We start from the raw sequence: 23,810 nt of genomic DNA, 5'->3' as shown, positions 1-23,810 counted from the left end.
GTGGGTTGTTCTGAAGCAAGCGTTGAGTCAGAAAGATCTCCTACCATTGTCAATTTGAGGTATTTTTCTTTCATTTTTGGTTACTTTTAGTTTTTCGTGCGTTGCTCTGAATCAAGTGTCGAGTAAGAAAGATCTCCTACCGTTTAGTAACTTCATAGGTCTATTATTTAGCACTATTTGTATGGTACTATTTACACTACAATAACAGTAACCATTTCTTGTGACAGTATTTTAAGGGTTCTAAAAGTCTTGAGGTACAGAGTGGGTCTGATATTATCTTTCCTATTTCCTTCATTCTTATGTACATTTTGGTTTTGATTTCATATATCTCCGTTGTTTATAGGGCTGGAAATAGGCTCAAACAGGACCGAAACCTGTGGACCGGGTTGGCTTCAAGCTGGGTTTCGGGTCAAGCTAATGGAAGTTCAGAACAGGCTTCGGTCTGAAATCCAAAACCCAAATGAGTTTCAGGCTGCATCTAAGCAAAGCCTTGGCTTGGACCATGCCCAGACTGAAGCTTGAAAATTAAAACAAACATATATTTTCGAGAAAATAAATGTTTCATATAAATTACATATACACATAAATTTTTTGGTTCAAGATTTGGACTCCATAAAATGATAATAGATGGCCAAAATTTATACCCTAAATTCAAATTCCCATCCTAATTACTCTAGTACCCCCTATCCTGCGTTTCCTCTCTCACATCTCGCCTCTCTTTGCACATTGGCTCGATGGTTCCTCCGACATGATTGAAGTCCTATCCTTTGACATTGCTGATGTCAAGAGTTACCTCACACCCTCCTTCCCATCTCCTCTGGTGATCATATCAACTCATAACCTCCTACAATAGTTCACATACCAAACCTTTGAAAGACGACAAGCCAGCATATTTGATAATCTCAAAGTGCTCTGTGGAAGGAGGTGAGCAACATCAACGGGCTTCCATTAGTTCCTGAGCCCCAGCAATCCACTTGCTTGAGTGAGACCTAGGCCATCCCCATTGTCTCCTCTCTCCATCCGTATGGCTCGGACAATTGCCATCATCTCCAGACCTCAATCCTATCGCAGGCGCCACCTCCACAAACCCCATGCTTTCTTTCCACTCTTCTCTTCATAGACCTAGATGGCTCCACTCTTGTTGCCACCGCCACTGTCACTGACATTGCAGGTAAAATCACTGGATGAAGAGGAGGGAAAAGGGTCAGGAATGGCCCAGCCTCAACTCTCCCTCTTAATTGATTGATTCTTCAAATATGTTGCCATGCCTCATCACAACCACCAAGGAGGGAAGCACCAATATGATCAAGACCTATGTCATGGCCACAAGCTCTCTCTTAGCTACACAAGCCCCCTTCACCAACCAATCCCCTTCCCTTCATCCCTTCTTCTTTATAGAACTTATAACGAAGCTCTCCCTTCTCTCTTTTAGTATTATTTGCCGGTTTGACCTGGTGAAGTTGTGAGGATTATACCTTCCTCCCAGTTTACTAGAAAAGAATGAAGAGTACATCACTATAAGAAGGAGAAGGGCCAAAATTCACCAATTTTGAGGCTAAAGACTAGAAAAGAATATGATGGTAGGGGACTTGGAGAACAAAAAACAATGGAGATGTTTTGATATGAGATTTGAACCATATATGGTTAGTTTGGGCCAATAATTCTAGCACTGGATACCAATGATAGTAGTGGGAGATGCCAATAAAAGATGTTAAAACCCAAAATTATATGGAGATGCCAATAAAGGAGGAACCGTCCTAGCATAATGGTATGTTTTCAAGGACTGCATGCATCTTGATTCGAGCACTAGTTGAGATTTTAGGGTTGCTAAAACTGTGACTATCAGCCATCATAGAAGACAAACGATACTATGATAAAGAAAAGAGAGAACAGGAAGAAGAGAAAGATCATATTGAGTGAAGCCAACTGATCTCACCAATAAGTAGAATTAAAGAAAATTCAAGCTACGCCAGCTAGATCTTTTCATTATGGAGGGAAAAGATCAGTATAATCACAACAACTTGGCAGAAAATGCTAGGATAGTGGTAAGCATTAATGAAACAAATTTGAAAGTTCTATAGCTTGGATTAGGATCAATACCAATGTGGTCTGAATGCCTGGTGGCAAAGCCAAAATATAATCTGAGAATAGTTGGAAGTTGGAAGGGCAGAATAAATGACTTCACAAGCAATAAAATTTTTCCTCAGTTATCTTGCACAATGCATCTCTTAAGTCACTAACAATCTTAAGCAGACAATATCTATCATTCATACCATGTAACTTTAAAATGTTAAAGAATAAAGCAGAAGGGTAATAAATCCACTGTGTTTAAATAACCCACGCTATATCATGATGCTCATATAAGACATAACTGAATATAAGCAAGTGTCACTGCATGTACACACAGTACAACTATACACACTTGCGCATGTCCAATGCATGACATGACGATTTTTCATAATTGACTATTCAGTGGTTTATTATGTGTTAAATCCACCAAGTAAGAAATGACCTGTGCTAGATCATGGTCCTCAAATAAGATATTATCTGACATGTATGGCTGTCAATGCATGTCCGAATGTAGTTGACTCAATGACTTTATAGGATGGAATTCATCTTGGAAAAAGTATGACATCGGAAAACATTATACCAATTAAGCACAACAAAGATAATGATTATCTTAAATTCCAAGAACAGCACATAATATATCTAACTTAAGCTTCAAAATACAGAAAAGTTTGGCATATGTACCTGTCACAAGAAGGAAGATTTTCATAGGGTATTCTCATTCTCAAGTCGGAACATTGAAGCCTGATAAATCGACCAACAGCTAGAACAAAAGTAAGATACAGACTCCAAATGCTGAATTTGCTAAGAGTTTCACCAAGAATACCCTCTGAAAAGTAAAAAAGAATAATTAATTCAAACAAACAAAAACCACTTATGCCTTAATAACTGGAACTATAAATCTTTTCTTACGCATGGAATACTTAAACCAAAGAAATATAAGGCAGGGAAGTATTTCTGATAATGGTTGAAAATGGTAAAATCTTGCCAACATTATTATTCTCCTTTTCTATTTGAAAAAAAAAGATAAACCAAGGAACACTCAACCCTGTGCCTGTCTGGTTTGAATTGAACCATGCCAACTTGGCTAGGGGTGTGATCATCCTTCCAATACACAAGGATCATAAATGCTTTGCAATAGCAAATATAATGGACAAGTTACTGATCCAAAATTCTGTGCAGCATAAGCTCTCGAGGGAAGACATACACACATGGACAGAAAAGTTGCTGGCATTTTAAATTAAGTTGGAAAAACTATTTCAAAGTAAGCAGAATTAGAATGTTGGTTCTCTAATGCCAAGAAATTTGAAAAGAGGCAGTTTATTTATCATACCATACCCTTTTACCTTAGCTCAAGGAGAATTTATATATTTACACAATATTTAGAAGTACCAATTGAAATTTCACCAATAGGTCTCAAAGAATGATTGAATTTTATTTTTATTTCTAGTGAAATCAATAGGTCTTTATGACACAGATTTCTTTGAGCCCGTAATTCCTATCCAAACTAAACATCAAATTCCTCTCCCCTTTCTGCCCATATTAATCCAGCAAAATCTTTGTTCCACAATAGCCTGAACAATAGAGAACGTAAAATGCTTTCATACACAAAATTTGAAAATAAAATTCGAAAAAAGAATTTTAAACTCTGATAGAACCCAGAGGTTTTAGGTCTATCACAACATGAATCTATATTATACAGTTCTATTATGTCAATGAAAAAACAGTACCCAAGTCCTTTTGTATCTAACTAAGAATACTTTAATTGATAATTATTATATAAAAAAATTAAAGATTCTAAAACTATTAGCAAGATAGAAATATCATCAGCCATACATCCTCATCAGAATAAGAGAATTTGCTGTCAAAAATTTCACCATCAAACTTATTTCTTCCAAAAATGTCACCTTCAAAATTTTGCTTTTAGATCCCCATACCAAAGAATACTAAATTTCAAGTTTGGTAAAGGTAAGAAAACTAATATTGCATCATTTTTAAATTATTTTTGGTAAGACTAGTGCATCTCAATACATTTATATTCCATCACCAAGTCTTGATTAATTTTGTTTATTCTCTTATAAGAAAAAGCATTGCATAAATGGATAAGGAGTTGTATATAACAAATCATCAAAATAAGAATATTTTAAGCATTAATCAATCTTTTATCAAATAAGTGTATTGCTCATGTCCAACTTGCTGATATATGCATCCCTAAAAAAAGTTATTTTTTGTGATTAAGAATTTAAGATAAAAAATGGTTACAGTCATTCAGACTGTGGTTAATTTAGGACAGTAATGATTACTTTCAGTCTTTTAGAATTTCTGTTGATCAAAACTAAGATTATGTACTGCACGAATTTGTGAAGAACTTTATCACTTGAGGGAGCTCATATCAACTAGAGTGCAAAAGTCATCACCAACACCATCCCCAAGCCTTGTACTGTTAAGTTGGGTGAAAAGGAGGGGGGGTGGTCGGGGTCGGTGGGTTGGGGGCAAACTAATGAGCAAAACGTTAAGAAGGCTCTATGGATGGTCTTTGTAGATCCTATGGCCTATCATTGACCCTTGAAAAATCCTGAATTCATGGCTTAGGCAAGAGATGCGCGTAGGGAGATCTACCTTCTTTGTCAATATTTAAGCTCAAATCCTCCAAAAAGTTTCTCTAAACTTGTGAAGTGTCAAGATGAAGGGGGAATGTAAAAGCTTTTAATCTATGGAGTCATGCTCATCCTTATGGAACAAATAAGCCCTAACCTTATGTTTGGTTGGGTCATGAGAGGGAGGATGGATGGGGTTGGAAGGATAGATGGGCCCCATCCACCGGTTGGTTCAAAAATTTTAGAAAAGATGGATAAAAAAGGAGGGATTGCCCATCCATCTTGGCCCACCATTTGCATCCTCCCAAATTGAAAACATGCAAGGAAGGATGGGTTGGAGCATGTGAGAAGTGGGTTTCTATGTTGACAAAATTACCCCTCATCATTAATTTTTTGACAAAAGACGACACCCATGCCCCACCTTTTATATCAAAGGGTAATTTAGTACAAATGTCATACAAATATCATCCATCCTCCCTTTCATTCCTCCTATACCAAACAGAGAAGAAAATCATTCTCAACCATCCTTCTATATTTCACCAAACACATAGGAAGATGGATGGAAGACCCATCCATCCTCTCCCTCATCCATCCTTCCCTAACCATTCTTCATACCAAACAAAGGCTAATAGATCAAATGGACGAGGCAAAGGGAACTTAACAAAGCTAGGAATAATGGAACCTTTCCGAAATAGGTTTTAAGAAATCATCACTATAGTCTTTTATCTAGATTGAGAAACTTTGATGAAATCGTGATTCTGGTTCCAATTAAGGCCAAAGATTTTATGTTGTGGGGAATTTTATCCTTAGGAGGATAATACAAAACCATCAATGTGAAAGGACCAAAGGAGAAATTGAGAGATCTGAAGAAATGGCGAAGAGGTAGGATAAACATCAATAAATATTTCACACACCAAGGTTTTAAATTCTGTGGGATGGGGCAGTCCCAATTTTTCAATAGAATGGGATGCGCCATCGTCCTGCCTTGTCCCGACACTTGGGACAGGGATGTCCCAAAACGCACCAACCGGGATGCTAGGACAATGGTGAGATAGTCCTGTCCTGATACTAGGGATGGTACCCCATTCCAGTGTCCCGCAGAATGTCTCACTAGGACTTGAGTCCTTGTTGCACGCCAATAAGTTGTTTAGTTGGCCAAAAGATAGATGAACCAAGATGGGGATGTGCTTTTAATGATCAAATATCAACAGATATAGGGCATATTTGAGACCAAACAACTTTAAAAATAAGCTCCAAATATATCAATAAATTAGACTTACCAGGCTCTTATTAATTAACTTCACACCTGACTTACGGAACTCTTTCTTGTGCTAGTACATGAATAATAAAGCATCCAAGTTCCAAGCAAGGTTTTGTGCCTTGGTTGAAACTGATCAATTCGATCAAGACCTAACCTAAATAGTTTTGGTTTTCAATTAGTTTTGACAATTTTGTCTAGGAGTTTCGATTAAACTGATTAGTCTTAGTCTAGTTTTGGCAGTTTTGGCCAAAATTGACTGAAACTTGATATAGACGCTTTTTGAAATCCATGTTTTGGTGTTTGTTGTCATATTATAGTCATTTATTATTTGTTTAAAATTAAAGGCATATGCCATGTATTTCTAGTTTTCAATATATTTTCTTTTCTTTTCTTCAGTTAAAAGATTGGATAAACAATACAAACAACCTTTCATGGGCTGATGGCTCTGAAAAGGCCCTAATTTCAGTACTTTCTAAAGAATACTTTGAACAATAGAATACAATCCAGGAAGCATGGTTACAGATACAGGATACCGATACACCCACAATACGGATATCCTATATGACAACTTGAAAAATTAGGATATAGTGTCTAAAATACGACAATAAATAGATATACTACTTTAGATATGGGCTTCAACAACATCTGATAAGCATGATTGTTTATCATAGCACACCATATATGAGAACTTATGCAGGCATATGTTTAGTCTAATATCGTGCATTGGGAAGGTCTTGGGCATTTAAACAGGGCCAAGGACCCCAAGTAACAACTCTTAGCTAGTCTTTTTGGATGAGATATTAGGTCATTGAAATGGTATCAGAGCTTAACCTAGCCCATGACCCATGTGTATATGACACCTATAAGGCATATATTAGTCCCACAATTGTGAATTGGGAAGACCTTGAACATTTAAGCAAGGTCAAGAAACTCAAATAACAACCCTTGGCTAATCTTTTTGGATGAGGTCTTGGGTCGTCACAATGGTATCGGAGGCAACCCAACCCAGACCCAAGCATGAGTAAGAAGACAAGGCAACATGGGCCATTTTGGGGATGACCACGAGCCAGTCAAAGTGCATGTGATTGGATTGTATCCAAGGTGTCAGGAATAAATGGGGAGTGTGCATGGATCCATGCTAGAGTGTTTAGTCCCACAAAGGTTGTCAATTTGGAAGGTCTTGGGCATTTAGGTAGGCCAAGGACTCCAAATAACAACTTCTGAGTAGTCTTTTTATGTGAGGTCCTGGGTCATTAGACCATATGACAATATTCGACATCAAAAATTGTAAGCTACTTCCTAAGAACATGGTTCTTCCCCTCCATGGTCTACCCAAGCTCCAAACTACGATCTCTCTCATAAAAACCAGGATAGGTCTGCCACCTTACCCCCTCTACTTCTACATTACTAATCTCTCCATTCATTGCCTTCTTTATTCTTATTCTTTATCCTTTTATTCTAATCCTTAGCTATTTACAACAGAAACATTGTCCTACAATGACGCCACCCTTTCCTCCTAGGCTCTACCATTTTTTCAACAACCCTTATTGAAATATCCCTACTCAGTCTCGAAACAGCAAGGTTTCTTGGAGAAGAGATGAGTAGAGAGAATTGAGAATGCACTTGCTTGATTTCTGGTCAATTCAAGTGAAAAACAACCTAAGGCATAAACCATGTAAAACATTGATTTATTTATTTTTTGGATGCTCTTGGTTTCCATATATCACTTTGCTCCTAGCTAAGTTCTATTCATGTTGTTAGGCTACCAAGGAAAGAAATGGTATACAGGAGACCCCATAATGAGCTTAAGAATGTGTTGGAAATATGAAGGCATATTCAATGCATGTTAGTTAAGTTATATTTTATGATTGTTTATTAGTTACATTGCCAGAAATATAAAGATCTAATCAGTTCTGGGAAATGTCTTATAACTTTTTTTTTACCAGACATGTTAAGATACAACTATGTTCTCATTGAGAATTATTAAGTATCATTAATTTTTTGCTTACAAAATGATATGTATAACTTCTTTTTCTTTTGATTGATTTCGAAATCGGTCCATGCAATAATCTTAAGCTTATTATTAGTGGTGTACTAATAGACTAATACTAAAGTGTAGGGTTTTACTAAAAAAATTCTTCGATGAACTAATTTGTTTAGTTGTACCTGGATAATTGAAACAATGAACAAAAAGAAGCATCAATGACCAAATAAAGTGCATGTTTGTTACCAATCTCAGGTATATCTTACTTTAACTTTTAATATTTTTATATAAAACCATGATTAGATTTTAGTAATCAAATATAGAAAATAATGGTGCCCCCTGCACGAAGTTCCTGGTTCCACAATTGAAGAGAACTTTATAAATTTAATATAAACAAGTGGTAAAAGCTATAGCTATGAATACTTCGAGGGGAAAACAGAGTTCGAGATATGTACGTGGTGTCTCCTCAGATACAACGACAGCCATTGGCCCAGTCAACCCTTTACATGCTGCTCCATCTGATACATCAATATCATAGAAAGACCACCATGGAGGACTCTCATGATTCAAAAGAAGATCCCCACTAACTGAGTTTCCCTGCATATATAAGATGGTAACCTTTAGAAGGTCAATCAGCATTTAAATATTAATGTATGGTGCTATTAAGTATAGATAGGATAAGTGTAGATATTGCTACATACTATTGGTACAATTAACCGCACTTCACCAGAGCCAGTCAATCGAAAGTATCTAGGGTATGCGTCAACTATCCTGAAGCTGTTAGCTGTCCCATTAAGCACTTGTTTGACATCATCCTGATTTGGAGAAAATTCAACAGGTGCTTCATATTTTACTGCTTCCTTCCCCTTTGGCCTCTCCCTTAAAAAGATCCATGTTATAACTATTTCCATATCGTTGTCCTGGTCAATGGATCTGGTGTATTGATCTTGAACGACTGGAGGGACCAGCCACATTGTACTTGCATTAGGTTGGCAGCAGATCAATTGAATGTCCTGTACATTGTAACTATCCAGGTAATGTTGCGGGTCCAGATCATCATCTAACTGTAAGTTGTTCCATGGAAATCTTTCACACAGAGTTGTTTGGAACAAGGTCAGCCTTCCGCTTTTTGCTTTAATATCAATCTGAACACTCACATCTATAACATGGTTTGCAATGTTTGTTGGGTTGCCACTACTGTAAATCTGTGAGGACATTAGAGACATCAATGATTAGAGAAAATCATGACAACCATCTCAAAACAACTAAAGTTCATGATCCTTAGATGAACCAAAAAGAACAATATACATTGAGAAACTAAAAGGAAGAATGAATTTTAAGATATCAGTACATTCAGCTGAAGGACACTGGAAGGACTTATTCTAGCATTATCATGTACACTATTCTCTAACAAAGCTTTGTTTAAAAAGGCATAATTTGTGAGCAATAATCTACTTATGGAGTGCAGGACAGAAATTGCACAAACAATCTTGAAGCAACACTAATTATATTTAACATTATACATGAGAAGTAATTCTAATCACATTCTATGATCATGTAATTGTGATCATACAAACTTCAAGTATCAGCATTCATTTTACAGCTTTAACTATATTCAATACACATGTGAAGTAATTCTAATCCCATGTTATGATCATGTAATTATGGTTATACAAACTTCACGGATCAGCATTCATTTTGCACAGGAACATAAAATTACAACCATAACCACAAAGCCTTTTACCAACTATTTGGGTCAGATTTAAGGATCCTCATTCGAAAAAAAATATTAGTACAAAAAGGAATCTTCCAATACTTCCTTGTTGGGATTAGTTACTAGCTCTAATTTAATAGAAAATAATATTTTTTGGGAATTTGTGGGAATGTGTTCATATTTATTAATAGGGCTTTGGTTCACACGACCGATTGCTACAAGTGCTTGTCAAAAAGCTTTTGTAACTAATCGTGTAGAATATTTTGGTTTATTATTAGAAATCCTAGTCTCAAAAGACTCTCTATTCTTGTCCATTCTAAATAGGAAAGCATCAACAAAACTTTCCTTCAGCTACACAAACCGTTGAAGGCAGTTCTAGATTTGGGCCAGAACGAACTATTGTAGAGAATTTATTGAAACCATTGAATCGGAACATGGTAAATAGCACCAGGCTGGCGAACTACACGACCTGGAAGAGCAAACGATCCACCTAGACAACTCAACTGAGACAAGCCCAATCTTTAAATGGACATATGTGTATTTTTATGATAGAGCTAGGGGCGAAAGATTGGAAATTAAAGAACATATTTGGGTCAAGACTATAACACGCTATTCGGATTCCCCATGGTTCTAGTATGAATCAAAGATTTCAATTGATTCATAGGGTCAAAAGAAGAGGGCCCCAAGGTGTGTGTGTGTGTGTGTGTGTTTGGGTGGGGGGGGGTGTGGAGGGTGTAAGAAAAATAACCCACTTAACACTTAGCCCAAGCATTATATTTGGTTATTTACTAAAATCTCCTTTTGAGGAAGAAGGATAAATTGTTAGTGTGGACGATTCAGAAGATATAATTGGAGGGCATGTATCATTAGGTTCCCATAGTATACTTGGTGGAATTTGGCATATCTTAACGAATCACAATTATTTCAGCTAAACAGTTTCTTTCCCTTGAATCAAAATTCAATTAGTTGAAGCGGAAGTCTTTAAAAGTGTTCAGTGCAGTGACTCGAAAGAAATCCCAACAAAAAATCTTTCTTTGTCCGTGTGAAAGCAAAACCCCTCTTAGTGTGGGTCCCCAGTCAATAATCACTATTTAGGGCTACCAGTGATGTTAGTTAAGCCTTTTCAAGTCTTTTTCTCACAACTTCTATCCAAGTTACTTTCAAGTATTCAAGTCATAGTGCTAGTAGGCTTGCTTGTCATTTGCTAGCATGAATGTTTCACCATTGTGCCCGAAAAAAAATTAAACCTTATTAATTAAAAAATATCAAGAAAAAGTTTTAAGTATGTGTCCTGTTGACCTAGTGTAATACATGTGCCAGATAGCATGGATTTGCATAGCTGGAAACTAAAATCATGATTGCCATTGGTCTTTCCCTTCCCTTATATTTTCTAATCCAATTTGAGTACCCTCCCACGGTATGCCGTACCGGGCGGTACGAGGCATACCGTACTGTACCGGTTCGATACCAGAACTTGATACGGATGGCGTATCAACACTCGGTACGCCAAAAAAGATCCGTATCATACCGTACCGATACTGTGGTAGCATGGCACCGGTACGGGGTTCCGGTACCGAGACAGCGAACCTTGTACCCTCCTCACTAGAGCACCCTTAGATCTTTAATGTATAAGGCACACCATCGTCATTGCTGTAGCTCCTACAGTATACTCACATCTATAACATTATACTATCCTAGTTTTCCACCCAAGATCTAAATATAAGAAGCTAAAAATTAACAAGCAAATATAAATACAAATATATAATTTAGACAACTTAAATGTAGTAAAATTACATTCATATGTTATGCTTATTTACACATCCCACGACATAATGTATGATCCAAATTTGGTTCTATAGTACTACTACAAGCAAAATTCTATCACGAGATATTGGATATTAGAATATAACAATATATACAATTTCATTTCATGCACTATTGCAGAAAAATATTACACATTTCATATCATATCAAAACATGCAAATTGTCAATTACAACATCAAATAGCTAATATGATTACACGTTAAGGCTCTAAGGGGCACATTTGCATTTGAAATAGAAATGACAAAAAGGAAAGTTGGAACTATATAAGGGAGGGCCTTCAGTTCTCCAACTTGGAGGCCTAAGCCACCTCCAAAATGATTTCTGGCATTTAATTCCTTCAAAATCAGCAAAAAGAGTCCAGAAAGACTCAAGCCTTCATCAGGGACGCTGAACTCCACTTTTAGAAAAGCAAGAGAATCTAGAGGAATCTTTGCAATAGAATGAGGCCAAAAATGTCCAAGGCAGGCTTATTTACAAGCAGTGACAGGAAACTACTGCCCCTTTATTAGAGATGCATGACATCACCTATCAGGCTAATCTGAATTCCAACTTCTATCAGGGCCTAATCCAATTATTGTTCAATGGAAATATTTCAGTGTTGTTCTACATCAAAAATTTTGTCCTCTAGATGCAAGTGCTCTTTGATTACAGCAAATGCTAATAGAAGTTGCCCAATGCTATCTACAGTAATATTTGCTGGTAATATGTCCGTTGAAGCATTTGAAGATGCCGCATAACTAGAGGTTCACCATAAAACCTTTTGCAAAAAACTAAAGCATACGAGCACTTTTATGATGAGTTCATACAAGTGCATATGGTATGTCTTTCAAGAACAAACTTCATCTCAACATATACACTCGAGTTCTAGATAGCTATTTTACATGGACTCGGGTACGGGTGTCAGGTGAAGATGTGTCTAGGAGTCAGATTTGTGTTATTCCCAAATCTTAGGAAATGGGGACTCTGCTTAAAATGATGCAAAAGTTGAATGCAGGTATGCGGGTATTGGCTGTTATTTTGCATTTAGTTTTATATAGTTCTCATTGAATTTGGAATCCTTTCACAAATTAGGCATTATCTCTACACAGTCTGTTCATACATATTAATGAGTAGACAGGGCTAAACAATAATAAGCAATTATTTCAAAAATTAAACATGAATTTTGCCTTTTGAAATAGGGCCACATGCAGAACAAGTGCTAAGCGTAACAAAACCTAGCTCTTTTATCATATATCCTAACCGATCCTGCCATGTCTTCCAAAAAAATACCTGCTTCTGTCCGCATTCCACCAAATTGCCAAGTAGGTACCCCCTCTCTCTCTTCCCCTTCTTCTTTTCCATCTTTCTTTCTTTCTTTTTCTTTGTTTATTTCCTCTATTCCTTTTCCTTTTTTTCTTTTGCTTCTTCATTCCTTCTTCTTTTTTTCTTTTCTTCCTTCTTTCCTTTTCTTCTTTCCTTTCTTCCTTTTTCCTTTCTTTTCTTCTTCTTCGACTTCTTTATTTCCTTTCTTCCTTCCTTTGTTGCTGTTTTCTTTCTTTTTCTCCACCCGGCCGATTTGAGTGGCATTACAACCAGTCCATGAGGGTGAAAGATCCATATCCCATACTCATGTGGTGTCATGTCGTGTCGACACAGGTATGCTGGGCTGAAATGAATAGTGTGGTTACAGTTGCAGAAAACCATATTTCAACAATCAATGGTCTCAATCCATCAGATCAGTCAACCGTAGTTTTTGATAAGCAACTAATAATTTTTGCATTGCTAATCATCTGCTTAGACTTGCAAACCATGGAAAACCTCAGTCAAATTTAACCACCAGGTATTTTGGGCCACAAATGAAAATTTTCCTCTCCAAAGTGATTGCTGATTTCTGTTAGGTCGTCTATCTTACAGGTCACATAGCCCAACTTATCACCTGAAATTCCTGAAATACATCAGGTGACTAACTTGATCCCAGCTAGGTGCCTTAGGCGTGAAATTCCTGACATATATCCCCTTTATGTAATTGATGACTTCTCAGCTTTGCAGTTCTATATCTTTCAACCTAAATCTCTCGTTCATGAGATGCTTCAGTCAAATCTAGTGACACTGATAACCAAGGATTGCCAAAATGGGCCGTACCGCCCGGTTGGCCCAAACCGGGCCGACCCCATCTCTGATGGCCAAACCGGGCCGACCCCATCTCTAACCGGGTCGGTTTGCTTATGGAAAACGGTTCTGGCCTTGTAGGTGCTGAAACCACAATAACACTGGCTGGAATCGGCCAGTACTAGACAGAACCGGACGGTTCCATCCGGTTCAATCAGGACTCGGTGGGAACCGGTCGGTTCGCACCGAGTTGGGGCTATTTTGGGCCTTTGGCCCAAAGCCACAGCGCGCATGCGCTATGGCCTTTTTTGCCACAGCGAGCCCGCTGTGGCAATTATTGTATATAGGAGACGGGCTCCTCGAGGTCATTCAGGAGGACACGATGTAGCTGCAGATAACCTCGCACGTGGAGTTGGATCCATAGATGTATCAGGTTTCAAATCTTATATTGGATCCTATTATCTGCAGCCACAGGCAGCCTATAACCCATATGCATACGGATATGGAAATGGTGCATCTGAGACATCTTCCGGTGGCTACTACCTTACGTAGCCCGAAGCATCTCACAGGTCGGATTTTGCTGCTGACATATTCGGATGGACCCTCCACAGCCGTATTATCAGCCAGAGGGCACCTCTCAGAGTCAGAGCTTCAACGAGAGATCCGAGAGTGCTTAGAATCCGGCGCGCATTTCTTATGAAATAAACATACAAGACTACAACGCTGCTTGGATAGAGGGGTGGATTGATGTGCCTCTTGATTATGCTGATGATCTGGATATCTACGAGAGGCATTGCCACTCGATCCGATTTTAGATATTATGTATATTTGTTGGACTTTAAAAGTATGTAATTGATTGTATCTTGATTTGAAGATATTTTATATTGTTCATTTTATGAATTGTTTCATTTTAAAGCAATAAGATGCATCATCTAGCTTAAACCAGAATCATGGAAACATCAGAAAACATAAAAAAAATCAAAAAAATATTAAAAAATAAAAAAAATTAAATTAGACTTAAATTCATAGAAAAAGTTCGAAAAGAGAGAAAAAGAGAAAACTTCTAAAAAATAAAAATTAGAGCATGCAGATGCGTGAACCAAGCTAATCGGTTCGATATCGGTTCGGTTTGGTCCGAACTGGCACCGAACCGGGCGCCGACCGGTACAACACCCGGTATCGGTTTGGCAATCCTTGCTGATAACCAAGATCAGTAAGACCAATACTAAAAAATATACTAGTACGTTACCGGTTTGCTATGGTACGATTGGTACCTTGGTATGGCATGATTGGTACAATACGGTGTGCATCCCATATCAAAATAGGCTTCCAATATTTTTTTCTCACATCTAGCCATGATAAGCTGGAAGTCAAGCAGTACAGGATGATTCCACTTGGTTCGAAACAATACAAACCGATTCAACTCATGTACCGAATTGAACCTTGGTACCGCACCGGCAACTTACCAAAATGGTAAGTTTCTGATATGGTCGATACAAGCCGGTACGACAAACCCTGTTGACAACCTTCAAGGTACAACAATTGTTTCTGATATCAAAGGAAACAGGTGTACATCCCTAAATGCCTTTATACTGATAGGACACTCAAAAACCACTATGATAAGATAGTGAGAAAATCCATTGTCTATCAAAGGGTGATGTGGAAGCAATTCATTTCTATTTAGCATTTAATTAGCATGTGGGAGCAACGTATTTCCAAGGATCAACTTTTAAACTTACTTCTCTTGATATCTTACCAATGATTCATTGAACCTTAATCTAACCACAATGATCAATTTTCAGCCCTTCAGTTTCCCCTTCTTTTTTAAAATTTCAGAACATAGTTCTCCACTTAAGCCACAGATGCCAAAACCTTGATTAGAGTTCATTCTACTTCTTCCTATTTCCTATAAGAATTTCACCTTGTTTCTTCACTTGCAACAAAACGCTATAGGATAGCAAGATTGTGATTTGCTTCTAAGCATTTAGTATATCTTAGTTCCCTAAGTGAACCGTAGTTCCAGATTCCTTGGGTTCAATTCATCACCATAAACTGTGTCAGGATATTAATTTTAACTTAAATCCAAGTCTGAATTCAAGTCTCCAGCTACCTATACGTACAGCTCTCCTAAATCCTAGTAGATCCAATTCCTTGAGGAACATCTTACATTAGAGAGGAAGTAATTTACTTCTCAACACTCACACCATCTTAATTCCAACATCATGGGGCTCCTCGCCATTTGTTTAACTTGTAAAACTACTTTATGGCATTTGAAATGCCTGACCATTTATTTAACTTGTAATTCTACTTTATGGCATATTTGTGGGCATCTTGTTTTAACTCAAAACAACAAATCAGTTAGTAATTTTCAAGTTTTTGTCATTATCATTATGATCGGATGTCGAAGTTAATTACACCAAAAAATGGAAAGCAATTCTAGAAAGAGATATTATGAATTACATGTTGACTGTCATTGAGCAGAATACACAACAATAACTATAAATCACAAGCACCGATACGAAGCTCAGGCCTCAAAGGAAATAAGCAATATATTTTCTTCCTTAGAATTAAAATTGGGAAAATTCTGATGATTGAAGATATGGAAACATTATCACCATGTAATGATTGTATATCCACTAGACCCAACATAACAACACTAGCAAATAAAAAATAAAATGCACTGCAAGGTAAAAACTAATGTAGAATCCATAAAATTGATATTGCATAGTCTAGAGGCCTATAATATGTGCCTCAAATAATTGCAGTATAAATTAAACAGGGAATTCTTGCCCATTTTACTCTCTATTTTTTTCTAAGTCCTTAAATTGTATGATGATCTTCTCGTTTTCATGGTAGGACCATCCATTAGCCATTTTTTTTTGGATAGAATTAGGAACCAACCCACAGAGGGTTGACATTATGTGGAAGTGAGTTATTAAATATTTGCATTGATGGAAAATAAGTAAACCAGTTAAAAAAGTACAACCATCCTACAGTGCAATCTCCAAACTCTTAAACACAAATTTGTACCCTTGAAATTTAATATCTCTACCTATAATGTTACAACAACAAGAATATGGATCAATTATAACTTTTAATTAGCAGAAAAGTTCCACTCCCTCTCATAGTACAGAAAGAGTTATACAAGAGCAGTCTTATAAATGAATCAAATACAAAAAAGAATTGTCAGTTTAACGGCCAAAATTGATTCGACCAGATAGTACTGAAATAGAATACAATGTTAATTTTATTGGCAATGGCACAGAGTAAATTAATCAAGAAAAAATCCAATTTTAGGTCCAATTCCCATTTCTTCAGATAAAGTGTCAACTTCATATTTTAAGAAGCTGCCAAAGTGTTTCAGTCATTCAAATTCTTCAAATGAGAATACATTACAAAGTCAGATAAGGTACCAGATTTTCTTACCAACATAGGGGCCCAGATGACGCATATTAGTATGAAGAACACACATATTCCACTGCAGAATTTGGTCATTTTAGTTTGCTTTTGTCCTTGCTGGTGCCTTGATCTATGCAGATCAGCATCACATCTGACCAGAAACAGGCTTGCATAGATGTCCTCCAACTATGCAGAAAATTAGTATCAGATTGCACTAAATCAAGAAATGTTGTTAATGGACATATTGCAAAATCTTCGCAAAAACAAAACAATTATTTAAATATTAGCAACTTTCTGAAAACATGAACTAATATGTATTATCTACTATTTGAAGGGCAAATGTGGAGTAAAGATTTTTTAAGACTACATGCAAATTACCGTTTTAAAAATCCCTTCTTTGATTTCTAACCTTTCAAGAATTAAGAAGTTCCTACAAGCTTTGGTTTCTGGTTTTCAGTTATCTCTTGTTAGAGGAACTAGTTATTTGGATGTTAATTCTAATATGAGTTCATCACACAGATCTGTTCTTTTAAAAAGACCAACTAGTAATTTAAATTTTGGAGATCTTTATGGAATGCCTGGCAGAGCATTGTAAAAGATAGAGACTAACGAATGTCAATCTACTTTTATTAATGTTCATCTATTCACCTTTTTTCTTTTCCTCATCTTGATCTATTTTTGTCATTAATTTTCCTCTATTCTCATCCTACTACTTTCTCTTGGCTTTCTTTGCGCACATTCTCTTTTTATTATCCATTTCTATTCCCCACTCAGCCTTTTTTCTGTAATACATTCTTTATTCTTCCAATGCACTCTTCAGACCTTGCACAGTTTCAGCCATGCAAGTGGAGCTTAAAATGCATCCTTCTAGCACCAATTCAACTTTGATGCTAGAATAAGCGCTAAACAAGAGTCTAATTCTATATATATGTTCAATAATGTAGCTTCGTAGCTCTTGAATAGGAACTACAATACATAGATTAAGGATCACAGTTTCAGTCTAACTTAAGTGGTATTTGCTGAAATAAAAGCAATGGATGTCCAAATCCAGCAAAATAGGGTGAAGATGGCAGACATTCAGAGGCATAAGTCACTAAAACCCAAGGTATGTTGAATCATCCTGAACCAAGGGATTCAAGGTGTATCAAACTGAACCGGCCAGGAATAGGGAAAGTTCGGCCAATTGAAATGGTTCAGCTCATCATAAATTAAAAACCACAATCCCGACCTTGACATCCTCAATCACATTTGGATCTCTCTTCTCCTTCTTCGAACCTTGGCTGATGTCGTCGCCCCCAATTGATGCCGACGCCGATGCCATTACCCTCGATCAACGCCGATGTCGAGGTTGATGTCGTCATCCTCGGAGCATTCAAACTGGTATGCCTCTTTCTCTTTTGCCCTCTCCCTCTCCCTCTCCCTCTCCCTCTTCCCTTTGTCTTCTCTCTTCCCCCATGGTTCTCCTTCTAGGATTACGATTAGAGTCAAGGTTTTCCGAACCGGTACTAGGTCTTGTACCGGCAGGTGACTAGTTCAATACGGTATGGATCCGTACCGTGCTGTTCCAGGATGTATCAAGAATAGAGAGGGAGGCAGAGAGGGAGAAGGAGAGAGAGAGAGGAAGAGAGAGGGAGGGAGAGGAAGAGAGGGAGGAAGGGGGGGAGAGAGAGGGAGCGAGCCAAAATTCGAGAAGAAGTGCAGCCGTTGATGCGAAGAGAGAAAGATAGAGAGAAGAATCCCCTATTTCGATCTCAAACCCTAGCCCTAGCATCTTCCCGATAGTGATGATGAAGCAACAACAGTAGAGGATGGAGCTGCATGGACATGAGAAGAATCTCTTGTTTCAATCTCAAACCCTAGCACTAGCAACTGCACATCGACGACGAAGCGATGGCAGTGAAGGAGAGAGTTGCCATGGATGCAAGAGGGAGAGAGAGGGAGGCTTACCAGTAAAGTGAACGACGAGGATCGAACAGCAAAAGAGAAAGCCCCTTCAAGCTCTCAGCCCACTAAATAGAAGGAAGGGAGAGGGATTTTATAGCCAAACCGACCCAACCTGTTGAACCGTTCCGACTTAACATCAATTCGACTTGGTATGGGCCGAACTGTCGGGTCTTGGTTAGTTCGACATTCGTTGGTCAAGGTTTCTCCCTCTCTCCCCTCTTCTCCCGATCCTTCGTCCCTAGTACACCTCCACTTGGTACAGTATGTATTGGTACCGTACCGAATAGGCAACCAGTTAGATGACCCCTAGTGTCGGTTTGGCGGACCTTGTAAAACCTAAAATATGAAGTTTCTTACAACATGAAACTTGAGGCCATCGAATATAATGCAGTTTCCAATTATAAAATTTGAAGTAGCGTTGAATCACAAGAATTATAAGAATTCTTGCTAAAAAAAAGAGACGAATGGATATCCCAAAAAGTTCTAAAATTGTCGCAACTGCTTCTTATAACATTAAATTATAAGCAAATAAGTTAGGACAGTTTAAATCATGGTGTACTAGTTCTAAGAGAAAAGAAATTGTTCCACGCAAAAGGAAAAAAGGCTTTAGCTTCTTATATTGGTTATTCTAGTCCTGCTAGTCTAAAATCATAGAAACCTATAAAAGAAAATAATTTAGGATTACATTTATGTTTTGGAGATTTTGGTTTGCTATGAACCATATTTTTAAGTCAAATTGTGTTAAAGGAGTCCAACGTTACTTTGATACCTGAAAATATGGATATATGAAAGCATTAAGAACGATTGCGGACAAACTAAATTCTTCTTTAGCTGACCACATATAATTTCACATTTCATCCTCTTTAAAAATCAAGGACAAAATAGATAAATACCACTCATGATTTGCACCAGATAGCGCCAAGAAGCTTGCTATTTCATTAGAAAAAAAAGACACTATAAACAAGAAAGAGAGATTAGAAGGGAAAATCAAAAACATATACTGGAAGGAGAACCCATGGAAAAATAGAGGACGAAAGGAAGTTGGGAGTTGTAGCATGGGGGGAAGTGGCGTACAGACAAACAACAAAGTACGAGTTCCATATGTCATATACAAAGACACCTAAATAGCTTTATCTTAAGTTACTCTAGGACAATTTAACTTGAGTACCTAAAATATGGTTTAACTGATTTTTAATCATGATACTTTTCAATATAAGATTCCAAGAGATGCTTAATTTGATTTTATCTAATTCTAAACAAACAAGAATTCAAATCCATGTTTAAGGAACAAGGAATCTCTAAGTATTCAGTAATTGATCTTCTATTTTAATATGCAAATAATTCCCGCCATTTACAATCTTCATACCTAGAAAAGGTGGTTCAAGGTAGCACATGCTCCATATTTTACAAAAACCAAATGGTATCATTTAAGCCATGATTGCACACTTTAAAGACATATAATGTTGTGAAAGTTAAAGATTATAAGAAAACTTTTTGTTGGGCAGATGCCATATTGATAGAAAAAAAAATATCCACAAATAATTCATCTAAAAATCAAAATTCACCAATTCGATCGAGGCATTTGTTATTATTTAGTAAAATACATGGCTAAATTCATTGGATAAATGATTTGATATCATACAATAAAAATTAACGGGTGCAAAGCTCTTACCTTCAGCCAATCATACATTGTTAGAGATGTAGATGTACAGGACCAATCGAGTACACATCGTAGTTCATACAAAAATGGTAAAGCACGATAAAGTCGGAAGCCCAAATAGTTGATATGTGTAACTTTACTAGTCAAAAATTGCCGGTACAAAGTGCTTTTGTTAGGAATTCCATAACGAATTTGTAATGCTTGTAGGGCTAAGGAAACTGATTTTGTGAGATAGATAGCACGGAGTGCAAGTCGTCCTATATGCTGGTGAGATGGCTCCATGTACCAAGCATACTCAGTGACTGAGTATGTAAACAAGACAAGATTGAAAAGATAGAAAATAATCTTTCCAGCAGCAAAGGAACATAGATATATAATGCGATCAAGCACAATCAAGAAAAAAAGAACCTGCAAAGGAAATATAAACAGAAACAAATTTAGGGAAGACATTCACAACACTAAAGACCTAACAACTCATATTAATCTTCCCAAATTGAATGCCACAAGAATTGATCCAGCAGTATAAATTTGTCCTATCAAGATACTGCATATACTTTCTTATATATAGCTGCTTTCCCAAAATAATACATGAGACAAAATTTCAGGTATGAATTTTCTTACCATCAAGATAAACACAAACTCTTTAGGAAACTGGTCTTCAAACTGATATACATCAAGAAGTTTGCTTTTATTTTTCATAACAAACTGATAAAAAATGGCAACGAGAAAGAAAACAGCCAAATCTGCACCAAATACATATGCATATAGGTCAATTTCTCTTCTGCCGCCTCCAATCACAGATAATATTGGGTAGGGAAAGTCTACTTCTTCCAGTAACCCTTCCTTTTGTGATTTTAAAATCTCTGCTGCGACGTCCGCTGCTGGAGTTAGTGATCTACACCACTCTGCTGCTGAACATCCCACAGAAGGAGAGGCACAAACAACTTCAAGAACAGCAAGAGCAACGTTTGTATTTTCTTGGCTTCTTTCAATGCTTTGAATTCGAACTCTGCTAGCCGAATGGCATGAATAAGATATTTTGGCTTCACATCTTTCTTCATGACCTACACGAAGCAACTCATTTATTCCTGATTCTATTCTCTCTGGTTGGATACCATCCTCTGGCCACTGATTAACTTCCATTGACAGTTGCACAAAGTATGGGGGAGCCTCTGATCCTTGTGTTAATGACTTCCAGTACCTAGAGAAGCTTCTTGCTATTATCTTTAAGAGATTTGTTACTGGTGAGACTAACTGCTGTAGCCTATCCCTCCAACCAGGACTGAAACTATGTTCTTCTTTATAATGCTTCTTTCCACTTAATAGTTTAAATTCTGTTACTGGTGCCCACTCACCATCTTTAGCAGTTATTGAACTTTGCAGAAGAGTTGATATATAGACCAGAAAGAGAGGTAGAGTGCTGATAACGAATGATGCATTTATTTTATGTTCAGGAAATCCTAACCTCCGCAATAGGGATATGTGAATATTTAACCCGCAGTGCTGGATGATAATCTGATACAAATACTGAAGCAAAATATTGATCTCCGTATAAATTAGCATGATAAGCCAGAACAAGTAACTAGGACCAGAATTTACACACAGAGCATATAAGAAAAGAGCTGCAAGGTAGACCATTGACAGCAAACTGAAATTCCAGAGAAAAACAAGTACAAAGCAACAGTAACACACAACATCATTATTCGATCGCATTTGTGACCATATAAAACGAAAGATCCTTCCAATTTGTAGGCTAGCAGGACGTGCCCCTGTAGCAGAATGAACTGAGGAGATCCTATCCAAGTGTCCACACTCCACGATGTTTTGGCTCTCTATTTCATCATATACCCCATCTTCTGAATGCCCATTTGAATCAGATTCCTCAGGCTCAATGTCCAAGAAGCTCACAATGTTTGTGACCGCCTGATTCCCAAGGGACTGAACTTGAGAAACACCATCACCTATCAGCTGGACAGCAGACATTATTGGGTTTTCCTTGTGCTTGTCCCTTTCTCTCTCTCTTCTATTTGCATTTGAAAATGCTGTGTCATGATCATCACCCTTGTCTCCAAGTTCACTTATCTCACAAATAGAATCCAAGGAATGCCTCCCATAATCCATCGAGATTGGACTCTCACTTTTTATACTAGTAGGTGAGTTTTGCAAGTCAGATTTTTCCCAAGGCAATGGTACATTCTTTTGCATATCAGACACAGCAAAGTCAAAGGAATGATATGATTCTGTACTGACATTCTCATATTGCTTGTTTGGTGATCCAGTCTCATTATCTGGCATCCTACTAACTTTATCCATGCTTTGGGAAGAGTTCCTTCTACGTCGAAGACCTTCTGATTGTGGAGAACTGCCACCAAGAGTCGTAATGGAATTCATGCTATTGAGCTGGCTTTGCAGATTGAGCATCTCAGATTTCATCTTCTCCACTTGCAAGTTACGCTGCCGTTTTTGCTCTTCTGATTTACAAATTTGCAGTAATTGTGCAGTTGTCCTTGCAGCCCTTTTCTCTTGCTCATGGACCATAGCACCAATTTGTTCGGCCTCAAGGTATCTTGCTACATAATCAAATTCTTCAGAGCAGAAGATGTATGATTGCATTGATACTAACAAAAAAATTACTATCTCAACCAATGCAGATCTTGATGTTATTCGGAACCCATAATCATACTTATAAAATCCAATGACCTCATATATATAGTCTATCTGTTCACACTTGCCGGAGCTGAAATTCCCAAGATAAGGAGATTGATAGGCAAGAGAAAGGACAATGAGCACAAAATTATACATCCGCAAGAATTTGAAAATTTTGTTCTTCTTTTTTAATATTTCAAGTCTCATTCGGAAGAAAACCAGAGCAAAGCCAAGGTAGCCAAGGTGCAGAACATCATATTCCAGAGTTCCAGTTATTAATATTAAAGCAAGAACAATGTCTAGTAAATGACAATAGAGATATAGTCTCAGATAGTCAAGAAAAGTCCAGAAACTCTTCGTTTCAAATGAGAGGTCTTTCCAAACTAATGCATTTTTCCGCTGAGAGATCATCTGACGGTATGTATGTGACTCTGAGAAACCAGAAATATGATCAGAACGGAGTTTAAAAGAGGAGAAAATAAAAACTGCATAATAGCTCACGAGCATTCGTGGATCATCAACAATTATCCCTGTATTAAATGAAAAAGCTTTAGTTAGTAAACAATTTCTTGCTTCAGTTCAAGTAGCAGCTAAAACCCATGGAATATAATGAACATAAAGCTGCA

The 23,810-nt window shown here is 37.3% G+C and overlaps 1 protein-coding gene across 6 annotated transcripts in view; it reads right to left on the bottom strand.

Moving 5' to 3' along the window:
* Nucleotides 1-23,810, bottom strand: part of LOC103716184 (piezo-type mechanosensitive ion channel component) — an 84,865-nt gene that overhangs the window by 1,353 nt on the left and 59,702 nt on the right. For 5 of the 6 annotated variants that reach the window (XM_039124948.3, XM_039124953.3, XM_088716783.2 and 2 more), the window contains 6 exons: nt 21,160-23,714; nt 20,551-20,946; nt 16,962-17,120; nt 8,611-9,114; nt 8,365-8,506; nt 2,752-2,896 (listed from right to left, as the gene is read on the bottom strand). In XM_039124948.3, the coding sequence (XP_038980876.3) occupies nt 2,752-2,896; nt 8,365-8,506; nt 8,611-9,114; nt 16,962-17,120; nt 20,551-20,946; nt 21,160-23,714 (3,901 nt within the window). Of the gene's footprint in view, nt 1-2,751; nt 2,897-8,364; nt 8,507-8,610; nt 9,115-16,961; nt 17,149-20,550; nt 20,947-21,159; nt 23,715-23,810 lie in introns of all 6 variants that reach the window. The other variant, XR_005511215.3, reaches the window with a different exon arrangement.

The sequence above is a fragment of the Phoenix dactylifera genome, chromosome 2 (assembly GCF_051530095.1).
Source record: "Phoenix dactylifera cultivar Ajwa chromosome 2, Ajwa_hap1_PhDact_Kaust_v1.1, whole genome shotgun sequence".
Taxonomy (NCBI): Eukaryota; Viridiplantae; Streptophyta; class Magnoliopsida; order Arecales; family Arecaceae; genus Phoenix; species Phoenix dactylifera.
The sequence above is the reverse complement of the archived record's forward strand: the minus strand, read 5'-3'. Positions and strand labels throughout refer to the sequence as shown.